Here is a 13,754-nt window from a genome sequence, read left to right as displayed (position 1 = left end):
TGTGGAGCCCAGTCTCCTAGAAGCCATATTTGGGGTGTCGGACCAGCCCGAGCTACAGGCGTGTGTGGGGGCAGATGTCTTAGCCTTCATCTCGCTGATCGTTCAATGGCGGGTCTTGTTGGCGGGTTTTGTTGGGGTGCCTCAGCGTGGCGGAGGGACCTGCTGGAGTTTGAGCTGAGGGGGCTGAAAGAGGGGTTCTACAATTGTTGGGGTATGTTCATCATGCACACCCGTTGACTGTTGATGGTGGGGGGGGGGGTTTAAATTTGTTTCGGGTTGTTTTTGTCTTGTGAAAATGTTGAAAATTGTCGAGTAAAAATACTTTTTTAATAAAAAGAAAAACCAGGAGAGTACTTGTGGAGGATCTGACCATCATTTTCCTATCCTCACTGGATATAGGTGATGTGTCAGAGAATTGGCAGTCTGCTACCATTGTACCTTTGTTGAAAAAGGGGGCAAGGGATAGACTAAATAAATACAGGCCAGTCGGTCTAACCTCGGTAGTGGGCACATTATTGGAATCAATTCCAAGGGGTAGGATAAACTGTCAATTGGAAAGACATGGATCACTCACAAACAATCAACATAGATTTAATTGAAGTCTTGAGGAAGTAACAAGGAGGATTGATGAGGGGAGTACGCAAAGTTGATGTGATCTACATGGATTTTTGCAAAGCTTTTGACAAGTTCCTGCATGGCAGACTGGTTAAAAATATTAAAACCCGAGAGATGTAGGGAAATGTAGCAAGCTGGATCCAAAATTGACTGAACAGAGGGTAATTGTTGATGAATATTTTCGTGACTGGAGGGCTATTTCCAGTGGAGTTCCACGGGGCTCCACTAGGTTCTTTGTGATACAGATTAATGATTTGGATGTAGATATAGAGGGAATTATCAAGAAATTTGAAGTCAACACATTTGGCCAAATGGTCGACAGCCAGGATTGTTGTAGACTGCAGGAAAGTATCAATAGCCTAGTCAGGTGGGCAGAGAACTGCCAAATGGAATTCAACCCATGAGGTATGATCGGGATGCATTTGGAGAGGGTAAACAAGGCAAAGGATTACACAATAAATGGGAAGACAGGTTGTAGAGGAAGTGAGGGACCTTGGAGTCAATGTCCACAGATACCTGACAGTAGCAGGACAGATTGATACGGTGATTAAGAAGTCATATGGAACCCTTTCATTTATTAGCGGAGGTGCTGAATACAAGAGTAAGGAAGGCTATGTTGGAAATATATATAAAACATTAGTTAGGCCACAATCGGAATACTGCAGTTCTGGTCACCTCATTATGAAAAGGATTGTTAGAATATTGCTGTAAAACCTTTTGTCTGTCCTGTGTTCCCCTTTTATCCCCGTCCTGCTGCCCTGCTTTGATCTACTGCCTTCTGGTTAACTGGTACAATATTACTGCGCCATTTGGGATTTCTGTTGAATTATAGAAAGATTCATCGGCAGAGCTGGAACACCCCGTTCTGATGGACCAGGCCAAGCCATCCTCTTTAGGTTCTGTGGCAAAACCTGTGATGATGACTTGATTCACTTGGCAAGCAGCCAATCGGTGGATGTAGAATTTTCAGCCAGCTCCTATCGTTGCCTGTGATTTGTGAAGCCAGTCAGAAACTTTCAGGAAAGAAAGTGGGTCTCCTGCAGAGTTCCATTTTGTCTTCAGTTCTGAGAATGTTTCAGCCAGGTCGCAGCTGGAAGGCATTCTCTATCTCTCTGCGGCTCTCTCTCTCCCTCGACCAGGCAATTTCTAAAGCTCCCAAGCCAGTTCTGTGAAGAAAGCCAGCTAGTAAGGGCCTTGAAGACAGCTCTCAAGTGGATTAAGAAAACAAGCAGTCGCTCACCAGGTCTGTAAACTTTTAATCCTCTGTCTGAAAAGCCGGGAAGAGCTCGAACTGAGAGCATTCGTTAAAATACAGCTGGCGTTTGTTCACAGAAATCAGGCAAATAAAAGGCCTGCAAACTCTCGAATTTAAAGCCCAGTAATCTCACAGGCTGACAAAAGCTCCATCTGGTGGTAGAAAGGCTGGGGTGCACTGATCTGAGCATCCTGGACGGGATTCTCCGAAATGGAGGCAGAGTGTTCGCGCCGTCGTGAAGCCCCTATCCGGACCGATTCAGGGCCCGATAATGGGCTAGGAGCGGTGCCGCATCATTTACGCGCGCCAGGCTTTGGCGCCGCGTAAAGGCGGCGCCGCATACATGACGCGGCCGGCGCCGCATAACTGGCGTCACCCGCGCATGTGGGTGCCTTCCTCTCCGAGTCCACCCCGCAAGAAAATGTCTGATGGGTCTTGCGGGGCTGCGGAAGAAAGGAGGTCCTCCTTCAGAGAGGCCGGCCCGACGATTGGTGGGCACCGATCGCGGGCCAGACCCCATTTGAGGCCCCCCCCGGTGCAGGATTCCCCCCCCCCCAGGCCGCCCCCTAAGCGTTCCCGCGCTGTTCCCACCGGCAGCGACCAGGTGTGGACGGCGCCAGGGGGAACCCGCCATTTTGGGCAGGCCGCTCGGCCCATCCGCCACTGAGAATTGCGGGGGTACCGGTGAATCACCATTTTGGCTGTCTCGGGCGATTCACTGGACCACGCCGTGCAAAACGCGATTGTGCCAATCTGGCCGCTTCCGTGAATTGCGGGAGGTCGTCGGACTGGCGTGGCGAGAAAATTTGGCGACCCAGGCGATTCTCCAAACCGGCACCGGAGCGGAGAATCCCTGCCGCCCCCCTGTGTTCAACACTATCTGGTGACCGGCAACAAAAACTGATCTGAACATGCTATACCTAGCGCCATCTGGTGGCAGATGGGTGGAATTGCACTGACCTGGAACTCTTGGGTAAAACGTCATCTGGTGGTCGAAGGACAGAATTGCACCTGAACCTCTTGATTAAATCTATTTCCCAGAGGCCGCAACAACAGCAGTGAAGACTCATCTCAAACATACCTTTTAATCCTTGTTTTTTTCCTCACCAACCCTTACCTTGTGTCTGTCCTGTGTATGTCTGGGTAGACACAACGGGGTTTTGGGATTCGGGAGCCTGATCGGCCATTGTTCTGTTATTTCTTTATATATAGTCAACTTTTCCTCTTTTTATTAATAAACGGTTTGTTAATGTTCTACTTATGAATCTGGTGTCTGGTACTGATTGGAACAGTCAAGGGCTGAAGATCTTCAGAAAACACAAATTATTGGGTCAATTCACTTATGTTGAGACTCCGGGTCTGTGGGGATGGAATTAACTGTGCAATTGCCCAGGGTGTCGTAACAGGATGTAATTGCATTAGAGAGGGCACAGAGGAGATTTATGAGGATGTTGCCAGCACTGGAAAATTGCAGCTATGAGGAAAGATTGTATAGGCTGGGTTGTTCTCCTCGGAACAGAATGAGATGTACAAAACTGTGAGGGGCCTGGATAGAATGGATTGGAAGGGCCTATTTACTTTAGCAGAGAGGTCAGTGACCGGGAGCATAGACTTGAAGCGATTGATAGAAAGATTAGAAGGGCGATGAGGATTTTTTTTTCCATGCAGAGAGTTGTTTGATTCTGGATCTCACTGCCTGAAAGGGTAGTGGAGGCAGAAACTGTCAACTCACTTAAAGGGTGTCTGCTTATGCAATGCAAATGCCGTAACCCGGGCTATTGGCCAAGTGCTGGAAAGTCGGATTAGGCTGCATGGCTCATTCCTTGACCGGTGCAGACACAACGGACCAAATGGCCTCTTTCTGTGCCGCAAACTTCCCATGATTCTCTGAATCTATGCCTTTCAGTTTTAAAATAGACTTCTCGCAACTTGCAGAAGATTCACACACACCAAATAAAAGTGAAAGTACTTGTGTATAAAACATTGAAAAGGTTTCTCTGTTCCATGTGACACTGGTGTCCATGAACATATGGGAGCAAAAATCCGCGAACCCTTGCAGACACCAAAAGCACCAGAATATCCATGGTCCGGGCAGGATCACCTGTACATAGGATGAGAATATGTCTCCGCCACTGGCAACACATTTTGAGTGTCCGATGGAGGAGAAAAACAGAAAAAGTAGCACTGCCTGTGAGCACCATCACCTGAGAGCATTTTTTGAATATAGCTCAAAAATTACCTTTATGATGGGCTGAAATTCTTCAAAGCCTGAACCAGTATAATATTGAAACTGGGACCACCCATACACAATCATATTGCTGATTTCATCACAGCAAGCAGGGAATTAGTGAATGGGGAGGCTGGGGTCATAATCCTAACATTATATTTTCCTCTCCTTGGCCCAACCCACAACTCTTCGCCTCCACCCCTGGGAACCATGCAAATTGGAAGGTTTCTGGGGCTGGATTTTCAGTTTTGAGGTGGAAATCGTCCTATTTTCCAACATTATGCTCATGCCTCCTGTCTGGCAGTGCCCACCCATACAATTTGCATGGTGGGGTGGCATGGGCAGGCTTGAGTCAAGGCCATCTTTTCCAGAAACAGCCAGAGATGGGAGCAGAGTTGACCAGATGCCAAGATGGGCAGGTTAGAAAATCCATCTCTTTATGATGGGACATGAGCCCAGTGCTGTTAAAGAGTCTGAGGCCCTCTAATCCTCACTTCTCGGCCTCCAACCCTCCTCCCCACACTTCCTCACCCCATCACTCCTATGAACCCCCACCTCTTCCATACCTCCATATACTCCCACCCCTATAACACAATGCTCTCTGAGCCCCCATATCCCCCTCAACCCCTGCATGCTCATTCACCATGCCCATATCCCTAAGTTCCCTATACCCACATACATAGTGTCCACTGTGTACAGAGCACTTAGGCCTCTATAATAACTCTAAGAAATCTTTGAGATGCTCATAAAACTGTGAAAATAAGCAAGCAGTCATTCAAAAAACACTTCACGAAAACATTATCGTTTAAGTGGTCAGAAAACTGTCAGGAAAAAAAACTCCCAGTCTTATTGTCAACTGTTTCAACAACGTGTACTGAGATGAATCCATTATGGAGTTTGGGGTTTAGCCAAGCATGCATAATGACATTATAGTGAATTATTGTATCAACAACTTTGCTGAGCTGAATCCATTAATGGGGGTTGGAACTCAGCCAAACATCGTACAACTGTGTAAAAAAATCCCAGAGCTAAATATGATCTGCCCAAACTTTGAAGTAGGGAAACAGATGTCTGAGCTGTCATTCAATGGAAAAAAATTAAATTACAGTGGACAACTGACATAGTCAGATCTGAATATCAATGTTGTTCAATGCAGAAGAGTATTCTTATCAATGAATAATAATCCCTAATGCATCTGACGACTTCTCCACTTTCATGATGTTGGTGAATTTAATGGTCACTTAGTTTTTCAGAACAAACTGCTGTCATCAATTATTGCATCAAAAATATACATGAAACTTAACATACAGGGTTACATTACGACTTGTGAAGTGACATCTTTTGAACTTGTCTGTCAAATGGTTCCCGACTCCAGACTAAGGTTCCCCCATGTTCACGGTATCTCTGAGCTAATGTGAACTGTGTCGCCTTCAGAAGCTAGCCTGTCTCCATCAAAATGCCTATCTGAGCAATGGAGTCAGCAAAGCCAGGACCAATGCGTACCGGTTCGCTACCCACACCAATTCTCTTTGCCGCTTAAAATTGTCTTGACAGGGGTGGGGCGCGAATCCCAGACTGGGTCTTGTCTGCCGTTTTTTTTGCCAGATCACCATGTGCGAGGCATGGAATTCGAACCCCTGGGGTGGGATTCTCCACTCCCACGCCGAAGTGGCCGTGCCGTCATGAATTCGAACCCCCGGTGCAGGATTCCCCCCTCGCCCCCCCCCCCCCCCCCCACAGGCCGCCCCCCCAGCATTCACACACCGTTCACGACGGCAGCGACCAGGTGTGGACGGCGCCGGGGGGAACCTGCCGTTTTGGCCTGGCCGCTCGGCCCATCCAGGCCTGAGAATAGCGGGGGTGCCGGAGAATCGCCATTTTGGGTGTCTCCGGCGATTCTCCAGCCTGCGGCCCGCGGAACTCGACCGGGCCGTTCCTGCTGCTTGGGAGAATCGCGGGTGGGCGTCGGACCAGCATCCCAGGAAATTTTGGCGACCCAGGCGATTCTCCCAACCGGCGCGGGAGTGGAGAATCTCGCCCCTGGTGTTTCAGAGCCAATCAATGTTTTGAACTTTACTAGACCTCCTGCTTAAAAACTCAGCTGGTATCTACTTGGAGGCGTGGATCCAGATACTGAAGTTTGGAGTTAGTATGCCCTTATTTTATGCAAAGCATTAACAATATTTTTTCTAATTTACAGCTTATGACTTTCAAGGAACTTCCCCTGGGATTTTTGGTGACGCTGTACGGAATTGTCCTGAGGACAGTGGTTTTCTCCAGATTAATGCAATTGATCGTTGCCCCAGCCAGATGTCTTCCATTTACACAGAGGGTTGAGAACAGAGACGAACTACAAAGAGGCGACCCCGCACTGTTTGTTTGTTTTGTTCTATTTTGGAACTAATTCTTAAAAGTTGTGATTCTGAATGAAGTTATTCTGGTGAATTCAGACTTTGCATCCCTACCTCTCCCAGATGAGAGAAGCACGGTGTTCACCTCTAGTTTCTCTTTGCACATAAAGCCCAGCACCTGAGAGAAGAGAAACACAAAAGCTGGAATATATCATGGAAGGGAAGTAGCCCATGGAATTAAGGTGCAGCTCATCTATCCATGGCCACATTACAACCACTCGAAAAGAAAAGGGAACCATGATTTATATGAATGGTCGTATGTTGCTTTATAGAGTCCTTGTTTCTCTTTAATTGTTCTGTTCTTTCCTCAAACTTGAACGTTTTTTTTGAATGAAGAGCTTTCACAATCAGTCTTATAGGAGTGGTGCTACAGTGTGACGGTGCAGTGGGAACTGTGTCTAATGTGCATCCCAGCCACCCATTTCTTTTTCCAGTTGATGCTGAAAAAATGGCTGATAGCACCACCTAGTGTTGAAGCAACCTGAACATTAGAAACAGTGGAGCAGACTACTCAAACAGGTAGCATTGCATGTGGTAGGAAGCTTCCAGAACAGGTCTGTTGTCTTTTTTTTCTTTTGTTTTTACACTATCTTCTATTTACCAATGTATTATATATCTCACACTTTTTATGTACATTTTCTGATTTTTTTTTCTTGCTTTTCAAATCATTAGTTGGAAATTTACATTTTTCAGGCAAGGTTTTTTTTTGATGCACTCTAACAAAACTTAGAATGAACAAGAATGTGGGTTTTTCCATGATGTTTGGCATTAAACAGCCCTAGGATTCAGAAAAGGTTATGCTGTTTCTCCCCATTCAAAGATGTGTCACAAAATACATTTACAAGTTTGTTTTATTAAAAACAGAACAACAAATAAAATAAGAACTAACCATATTTAGATTTTCAGTGTGTGAGTTGTATGCTATGGCTTTTACTGAAACTCTATGGAAATTGTAATTTAACTAAAGCCGAATACCTTTATTGCTCTAATATATGTACAGTAATGTACACACACCTGCAAATCACTGTCCAACTTAGACTAATAAAGATATTGGGCCGGATCTTGCTGGAAAAATAATGGCATGTTAACAACACATGCTGTTATTAATGTGCAAATTGGCCACCAGGTTCCGAGAAATAGGGGATTATGCCATGAGTTGTGGATTTCCAGAACTTGTTGCTTGATTTATGCCACTCTCATAATGTCCCTGTTATTATTCAGAACTTGCTGGATATACACATTAATTGCCCATTAAGCTTGCCATCAAAAGTTAGGACTAGAACATGAACTGCATAAGCACTTTTTTAACCACATGGTAATTGTTGCTAATCAACTGCTTTATCCCAGAAAGTGGTCAATTTAAACTATTCAATCCCATTCCTGCACATTGCAAGTTACTTGTAAAGGTTTTAAAAATGTGAAAAGAAACCTAGGGTGAGATCTTCTGGTTGTCCACATCAGCAGGATCTTCCTGTCCCATCGACAGCGCCCCATTGCCATGGGTTTCCCAATGGCATGGAGTGGATTCAATGAGAAATCCCATTGACCGCTGCGGACCAGAAGCTCCCGCCGCTGGCCAGTGGTGGGCCGCTTCCCGCCGCGGGAAAGCCAGAGAATCCCCCCCTACTTTTCCTTTGTCTATTCTCTCTTTCTATCTTAATCAATTTTTCTTTTCCTATTTATATTTCTCTTTCTGTTGCTAATTTGACTCTGATCTGCTCTCCTTCTCCAACATTCCTTTGTTTCTTTCTCAGTACTTAAAATTCATTAGTTAGCTGAATAGACTGTATTTCACTAAGTGCAGCAATGCAAATATTTTTAAGCTGTAAGGAGCAGAGAAATTCTAGCGGCGTATACTGCGAGATGCTCCAGTCCAGCAAGTTCCAGTCTATTATGTTGTACAGAGTGCAAAATTGCACATTATCTATTTATTTTTCATTATATTGTTCTATTTCTGAGATGAAAGTAAGAAATGAGGTGTAACACAGCATCGCACACACTGCACTATTTTAATTAAGTATTTTGTTTATTATGGTAGAATGCAGAGATCACAAAATTCAAGGAGAAGGATTGTTCAGATTAACCATATGATCTAAACCATCTTTTGTGTTGTTCTATCCTCTTAAACTCATCCTGTGCTCAGAATAGTACCATAACACCCCAATTCCCCACACCCTGAATGTGTACAGTGCACAAATTATTCTAGTTGGTCCCTAATGGGTCATACATTGCCACATCCACGAGTAGAAATGAAAACGTACTCACGTAAAACAATATTCAGAGTTTTTCTCTTTAAACCTCTCGAGGTCTTGTTTACTTGAATGTTCACAACAATCCGTGCAAATTCCTACATGTGTTTAAAGGGGAGCAGCATTCTGATCAATGGGTCAATTCCAACGTACCAAAGTCGCTTTCCCCTATTCTCTACATTTTATGATCAGAAACCACTTGGTAATTGTTGCTACAATGCCAATCAGCTGCTTTGCCTCAGAAAGAAATCAATTTGAACTATTCAGTACCATTCCTGCACATTGGATGTTACTGGTAAAGACTGTAAAAATGTTCAAGACATTCTAGGAGCAACCATTTTGTGTAACATTCCGCTGGTGAACAATCACAAAACTCTGCTTCAGTGACAATACAGGAATTTATTCTTACCGTTGATTGTCCCCATTTTTAAAGGAGCAGAATGTTTGATATCACATTCGAGAAGGTTTTACACAAAAGGCCTGCACCTAGGCTGCCACTAACTAGCAGTCAAAAAGCAGGGAACGTAATCAATCGGGTCACTGGAAGAAATAAGTAACTGTGAGGACATTTCCCTTTAAAACATTTATGATTGTGTGACAATTCTGCAAAACATGTTTCTTCTTTTGGACGAATGACTCAACATCTAAACAGAACCAAAAGGAAACTTCTGTAAAAAATCATACAAGAGACATTGTTTAATTCAAGAAAATTGATTGCTCTACCAAAATTGGATAACGCTCCAATTTTATTGAACTGCGGTGGGAAATACACAGAGGATACTTAATGGAATGGGGGCAGATCTATATGAAAGGATTTTTAGTTTCATAAGGAGTAACAATAAAATATGCGTAACAAGTTTGTATGGTGTATTCGCCATTTTATGATAGCACCCAGAGTGAAGGGGAAGTTAGATGCAAGAATCATAACCCCTATAATAAAGGTAAGCCCTGGGAGTTTCAAAGCTGATTTTGACTTTAGTAAGAATTTTGCCGTTGATAATCTGAATTAATTGAGAAGCCCTAAAGCTTGAAATCAGACACCAAAGTTGGCTGAAGTGAATGCCCAGGGTTGCAGTAAAGTATTGAATGCTATATTTTAGCATGCAGTGATGACACCACTTCACTGTGTCATTCATCAATGTGAAAGTATGACTTTCATTTATGCAGCCTGAAAATAATACAATCATTCAAAGAGATGACTATTTATTTAGGAGAAGGTCTGTTAAGTGAGGGCGTTTTAGCCATTGGACAGGGTTGACCCACAAACAAATCTAAATATCAAAATCTCTTCATATTCCACCTTGCATAAAATGAGTAGGATTTAATCCAGCCCTTGATAGGGTGTGCGGGGTTTGGTGGTGGGGGTGTTCTGAGGAAAGGAGACCACTGAATTAGTAGGATCGGTCTGGTTGGAATGCTTGTGCCTTCCTGGCACCCTGTGATTCAGTCAAGGGTGGGCAAGGTTGAGGATGGCCTTCCCATCAAAAAGCTAATTGAGGCTCTTAAACCAGCAATGAGGAGGGAGAAAGCCCTACACAACTTAGAGAGGCTGCCCAATAGATGCTGGCAGTCTCTGAATGAGTCCACGGGGCCCTCCTGCTCAGGTATCCTGTAATCCATGGAGATGCCCTCTATCAGCAAAGCCATTCCCTCAGAAAGACGCCCTCACACTCATCGGTCCTCTCCCACCCGCACCCACTCACCTACCTGTGGCACCATGAGTTTGAATCAGTAACCTGGGTTGCCAGGCCTCCTCCCTGATGTCTGCAATCCCAGCAGTGGCCACTGCTCATGGTAGGGCTGCTGGCACTGCAGTGTTGCCAACTCTGATTGTCCAACAGCTCTTTGAGGTTGGGTCTTCACCCTCAAATGGATGGTAACCCCAATAGCAGGAAGTTAATTGCTTGATGACCATTGAACCATGGTCCCCCACCACCCCACCCAGCCGGCTTTCTGGCCTGCCATTGTGGCCAGAGCTACCATTAAATTCACCCCAATATTTTGTTGATCATCCACTAGTGGCCAATTTCTGTAGTTTTTAAAATTATTTTAGTGCACAGTCATTTGTCTTTTCTTCAGTTTCCTTTTACAAATGTTTTTGTTGTAAATTATTCTTTAGCTTCAGGTCCTCTTGGATTTCACACCTCTGCTGATGAGACAGCAGGCACTCATCCTGTTACTTTCCCTGCCAATCTTCTGTTGTTGATCTGGTAAGTCTTCCAGGCATGATTGCTCCTGCTGATTCATCATCATCCAAGTTGGAGAGACTGCTTAGTGTTGGCCCAGATCAGGGGTTGAGCAGAGCAAGGATTGAATGAAGATTAAACCTTCACACCTTGTCACAGAAACCTATTCCCCTACTACGCAGCACAGTTGTGTTGCCTCAAATTACTTGATTTTTTAAAATCAAGAATTATCATTGTCTCCTTCTCTAACTCACCGTTTGCATGGCTTCAAAACCATTAGAAGTCTTTACTTGCCCCAATTTCCCTTTGTTTCCACAATTGGCAGGCTTTTGAAATGCAAGTTTGGTCGCACTTAACCACTGTAAATCTATGTAATCTTCTATTGCACTATTTTCAATCTTTGCCATGTCTTCCAGGAAGGACATTAGCCATTCACCTACATTTCTTACACCAGTTGTAACAGTAGCCAACATAAAATATTTTGTAAGTTGCATCAAAAGTCAGGCATCGTGTGCCATATTTCCATAATTATAACAGTCAGATACAACCCAATTTCTATGACCTGAGTGACTCTGATGAGGTTTCTGTCCCGCGTAAACTCCATGTTGCAATTCAGTTTAGCTCAGACGCTGCTTTGCTCATCTATCTAGCTTTGATTATTATTTTATGTATTTCATGATAAATGGCTCTTTTGCTGTATTTCTCCTAGATTACATTGCATTGTCCTCACTGGCAAGACAGTGGTGTTTCCCCACTGAGGATACTAATGGTATAGTATACTAATAAAGTATAGTAATTATGCATGTTAAAAACATTTTTAAATAAAATAATTTTGTACATATGTTAGAGCTTTCTGCATAATATAGTTCTGGGAGCACTTTTGATAGGAAATGATGTGAAAATGTATCATGTTTTTGCATGGTTTTGTAGAGCTTGTATATATTTCATCGATCTGCACTTGTAGATTTTTAATGACAATTTTGGTTGTATATTTGGTTGATTTTCTTGTCCAACACTACACTTATGACATCATGTAAATTGTGTGGCTAGAGCTTGAATTTGCAACAGGATAGATTAATGGCTACATCTTCATTCACACATATAATGTAGTCTTGTGGTTTAATACTATTTTGATAAATTATTTTTTTCCTTAAGTTTATATTATTCTTTTGCTATATTAGTTCACTACTTTGAGCACAAAATAAATTGTTTCCCTGAAAATGGTACAAGATTGAAACTGGATATCTGTCAGCACTTGAACAACTGAAATGCACCAGTGAAGGATGTACTGAAAAATAAAGCAGTTTTTCCACTTGTTTTACTGTTATTGCTGAGTACTTGTGCTACTTCTTTATATAATCAGAAACAGAAAAAATGCTTTAAGGTCTTGCTAATGAGGTTGTTTTTTTTTAATTCTTGGCCAAAGTTCTAGGACTGGAATTGATTAGAAATGTAGATTATATTGCTGTGAAATAACTGTCATAAAACTGCAGCACCTGGAGTGAACATTTTTTGTACTTCTTTTTCCCAATGGGAGTTACCCAAATAAAACTTTTGAAATGGTTAAAAGTGATTAAAGTTAGTTCCTTTTGTTAAAAGTTTGTTTAATTCAACTCTTTTCACCCAAGTCATGACTTGGCCTGCCTCAGTATGACCTGAGTCAAGTTAATGATCAGCACCCAGATGGAAATTTACCGAGAGTTCATTTTGATTGAAAATCTGTTCTGTTTGGGATTTCTATATTGGAAGTATGTCTGATAAATAGTTTAGTGAGTAAGAGCAGGGATGTTTGGGTACTTAGGGTTACTCTTTAGGCAGATGCAACACTCAGATCATAGTTATGTGAGCAGCGATGGGCAACCTAGGCTAGTGAGTGGGCAGTATGAGTGGCCCTCTACTATCTCAGTGGGCCGCAAGATTGAAATCAGGCTTGTTCACTAACCATGAACCCATGAATAGAATCATATAGAATTTACAGTGCAGAAGGAGGCCATTCGGCCCATCGAGTCTGCACCAGCTCTTGGAAAGAGCACCCTACTTAAGCCCATGCCTCCACGTAACCCAGAAACCCCAGCTAACCTTTTTGGACACTAAGGGCAATTTAGCATGGCCAATCCACCTAACCTGCACATCTTTGGACTGTGGGAGGAAACCGGAGCACCCAGAGGAAATCCACGCAGACAAGGGGAGAACGTGCAGACTCCGCACAGACAGTGACCCAAGCCGGGATTCAACCCTGAGACCCTGGAGCTGTGAAGCAACAGTGCTAACCACTGTGCAACCGATTTAAAACATGACGAATATTTCATAACAAGAAAATGCTTAATCATTTATATATTAATAGAATGATCATCAACTTGAAATAGTAAAAAACAAAATAAATATGTACACTTTTCAACTTAATCTGCAGTTGATAATTTCGAAACTTCGGCCTAAGCTTTCTCTCATGGGTTGCGAGTGCAGAGTCGGGACAATTCGCAGCTCCACAAATCGGAGCCAGGAAAAATTGCCCAGGAAGATTGAGTCCGGGGGCGTGGTGAATAGGAGTTGTGACGGGTAACCCAGGAACGAGTGCAGAGGCTACCGGGTGTGGAGGCAGACTGAGTAGAAGGCCTGCCTGAGTGTATGCTGGCACTGTGTCAAAGCTTTAAAATAAAACATTACACAGCCCTCCATCCCTCACCGCTCACATTTTCTCAGCACTCACAAACTCCCCATGCCCCATCAATGCCATCCCATGCCACCTAATGCCACCCTCATGGTCCCTCGATAACGCCATGCCATCCTATGTGCCTCTACCTATCCCCATGG

At 43.7% G+C, this 13,754-nt stretch overlaps 1 protein-coding gene across 1 annotated transcript in view; it reads left to right on the top strand.

Moving 5' to 3' along the window:
* glis3 (GLIS family zinc finger 3) overlaps positions 1–12,512 on the top strand; it is an 896,860-nt gene extending 884,348 nt beyond the window's left edge. Inside the window, exon 11 of the mRNA XM_072516903.1 lies at positions 6,298–12,512. Coding sequence (XP_072373004.1) covers positions 6,298–6,434 — 137 coding nt within the window. The 3' untranslated portion in view covers positions 6,435–12,512. The remainder of the gene's footprint in view (positions 1–6,297) is intronic.
* The last annotated feature ends 1,242 nt before the right edge of the window (positions 12,513–13,754 follow it).

This window comes from Scyliorhinus torazame, chromosome 9, assembly GCF_047496885.1.
Source record: "Scyliorhinus torazame isolate Kashiwa2021f chromosome 9, sScyTor2.1, whole genome shotgun sequence".
NCBI classification, from domain to species: domain Eukaryota; kingdom Metazoa; phylum Chordata; class Chondrichthyes; order Carcharhiniformes; family Scyliorhinidae; genus Scyliorhinus; species Scyliorhinus torazame.
Note: the sequence above shows the minus strand (reverse complement) of the source record. Positions and strands in the feature narration are given on the sequence as shown.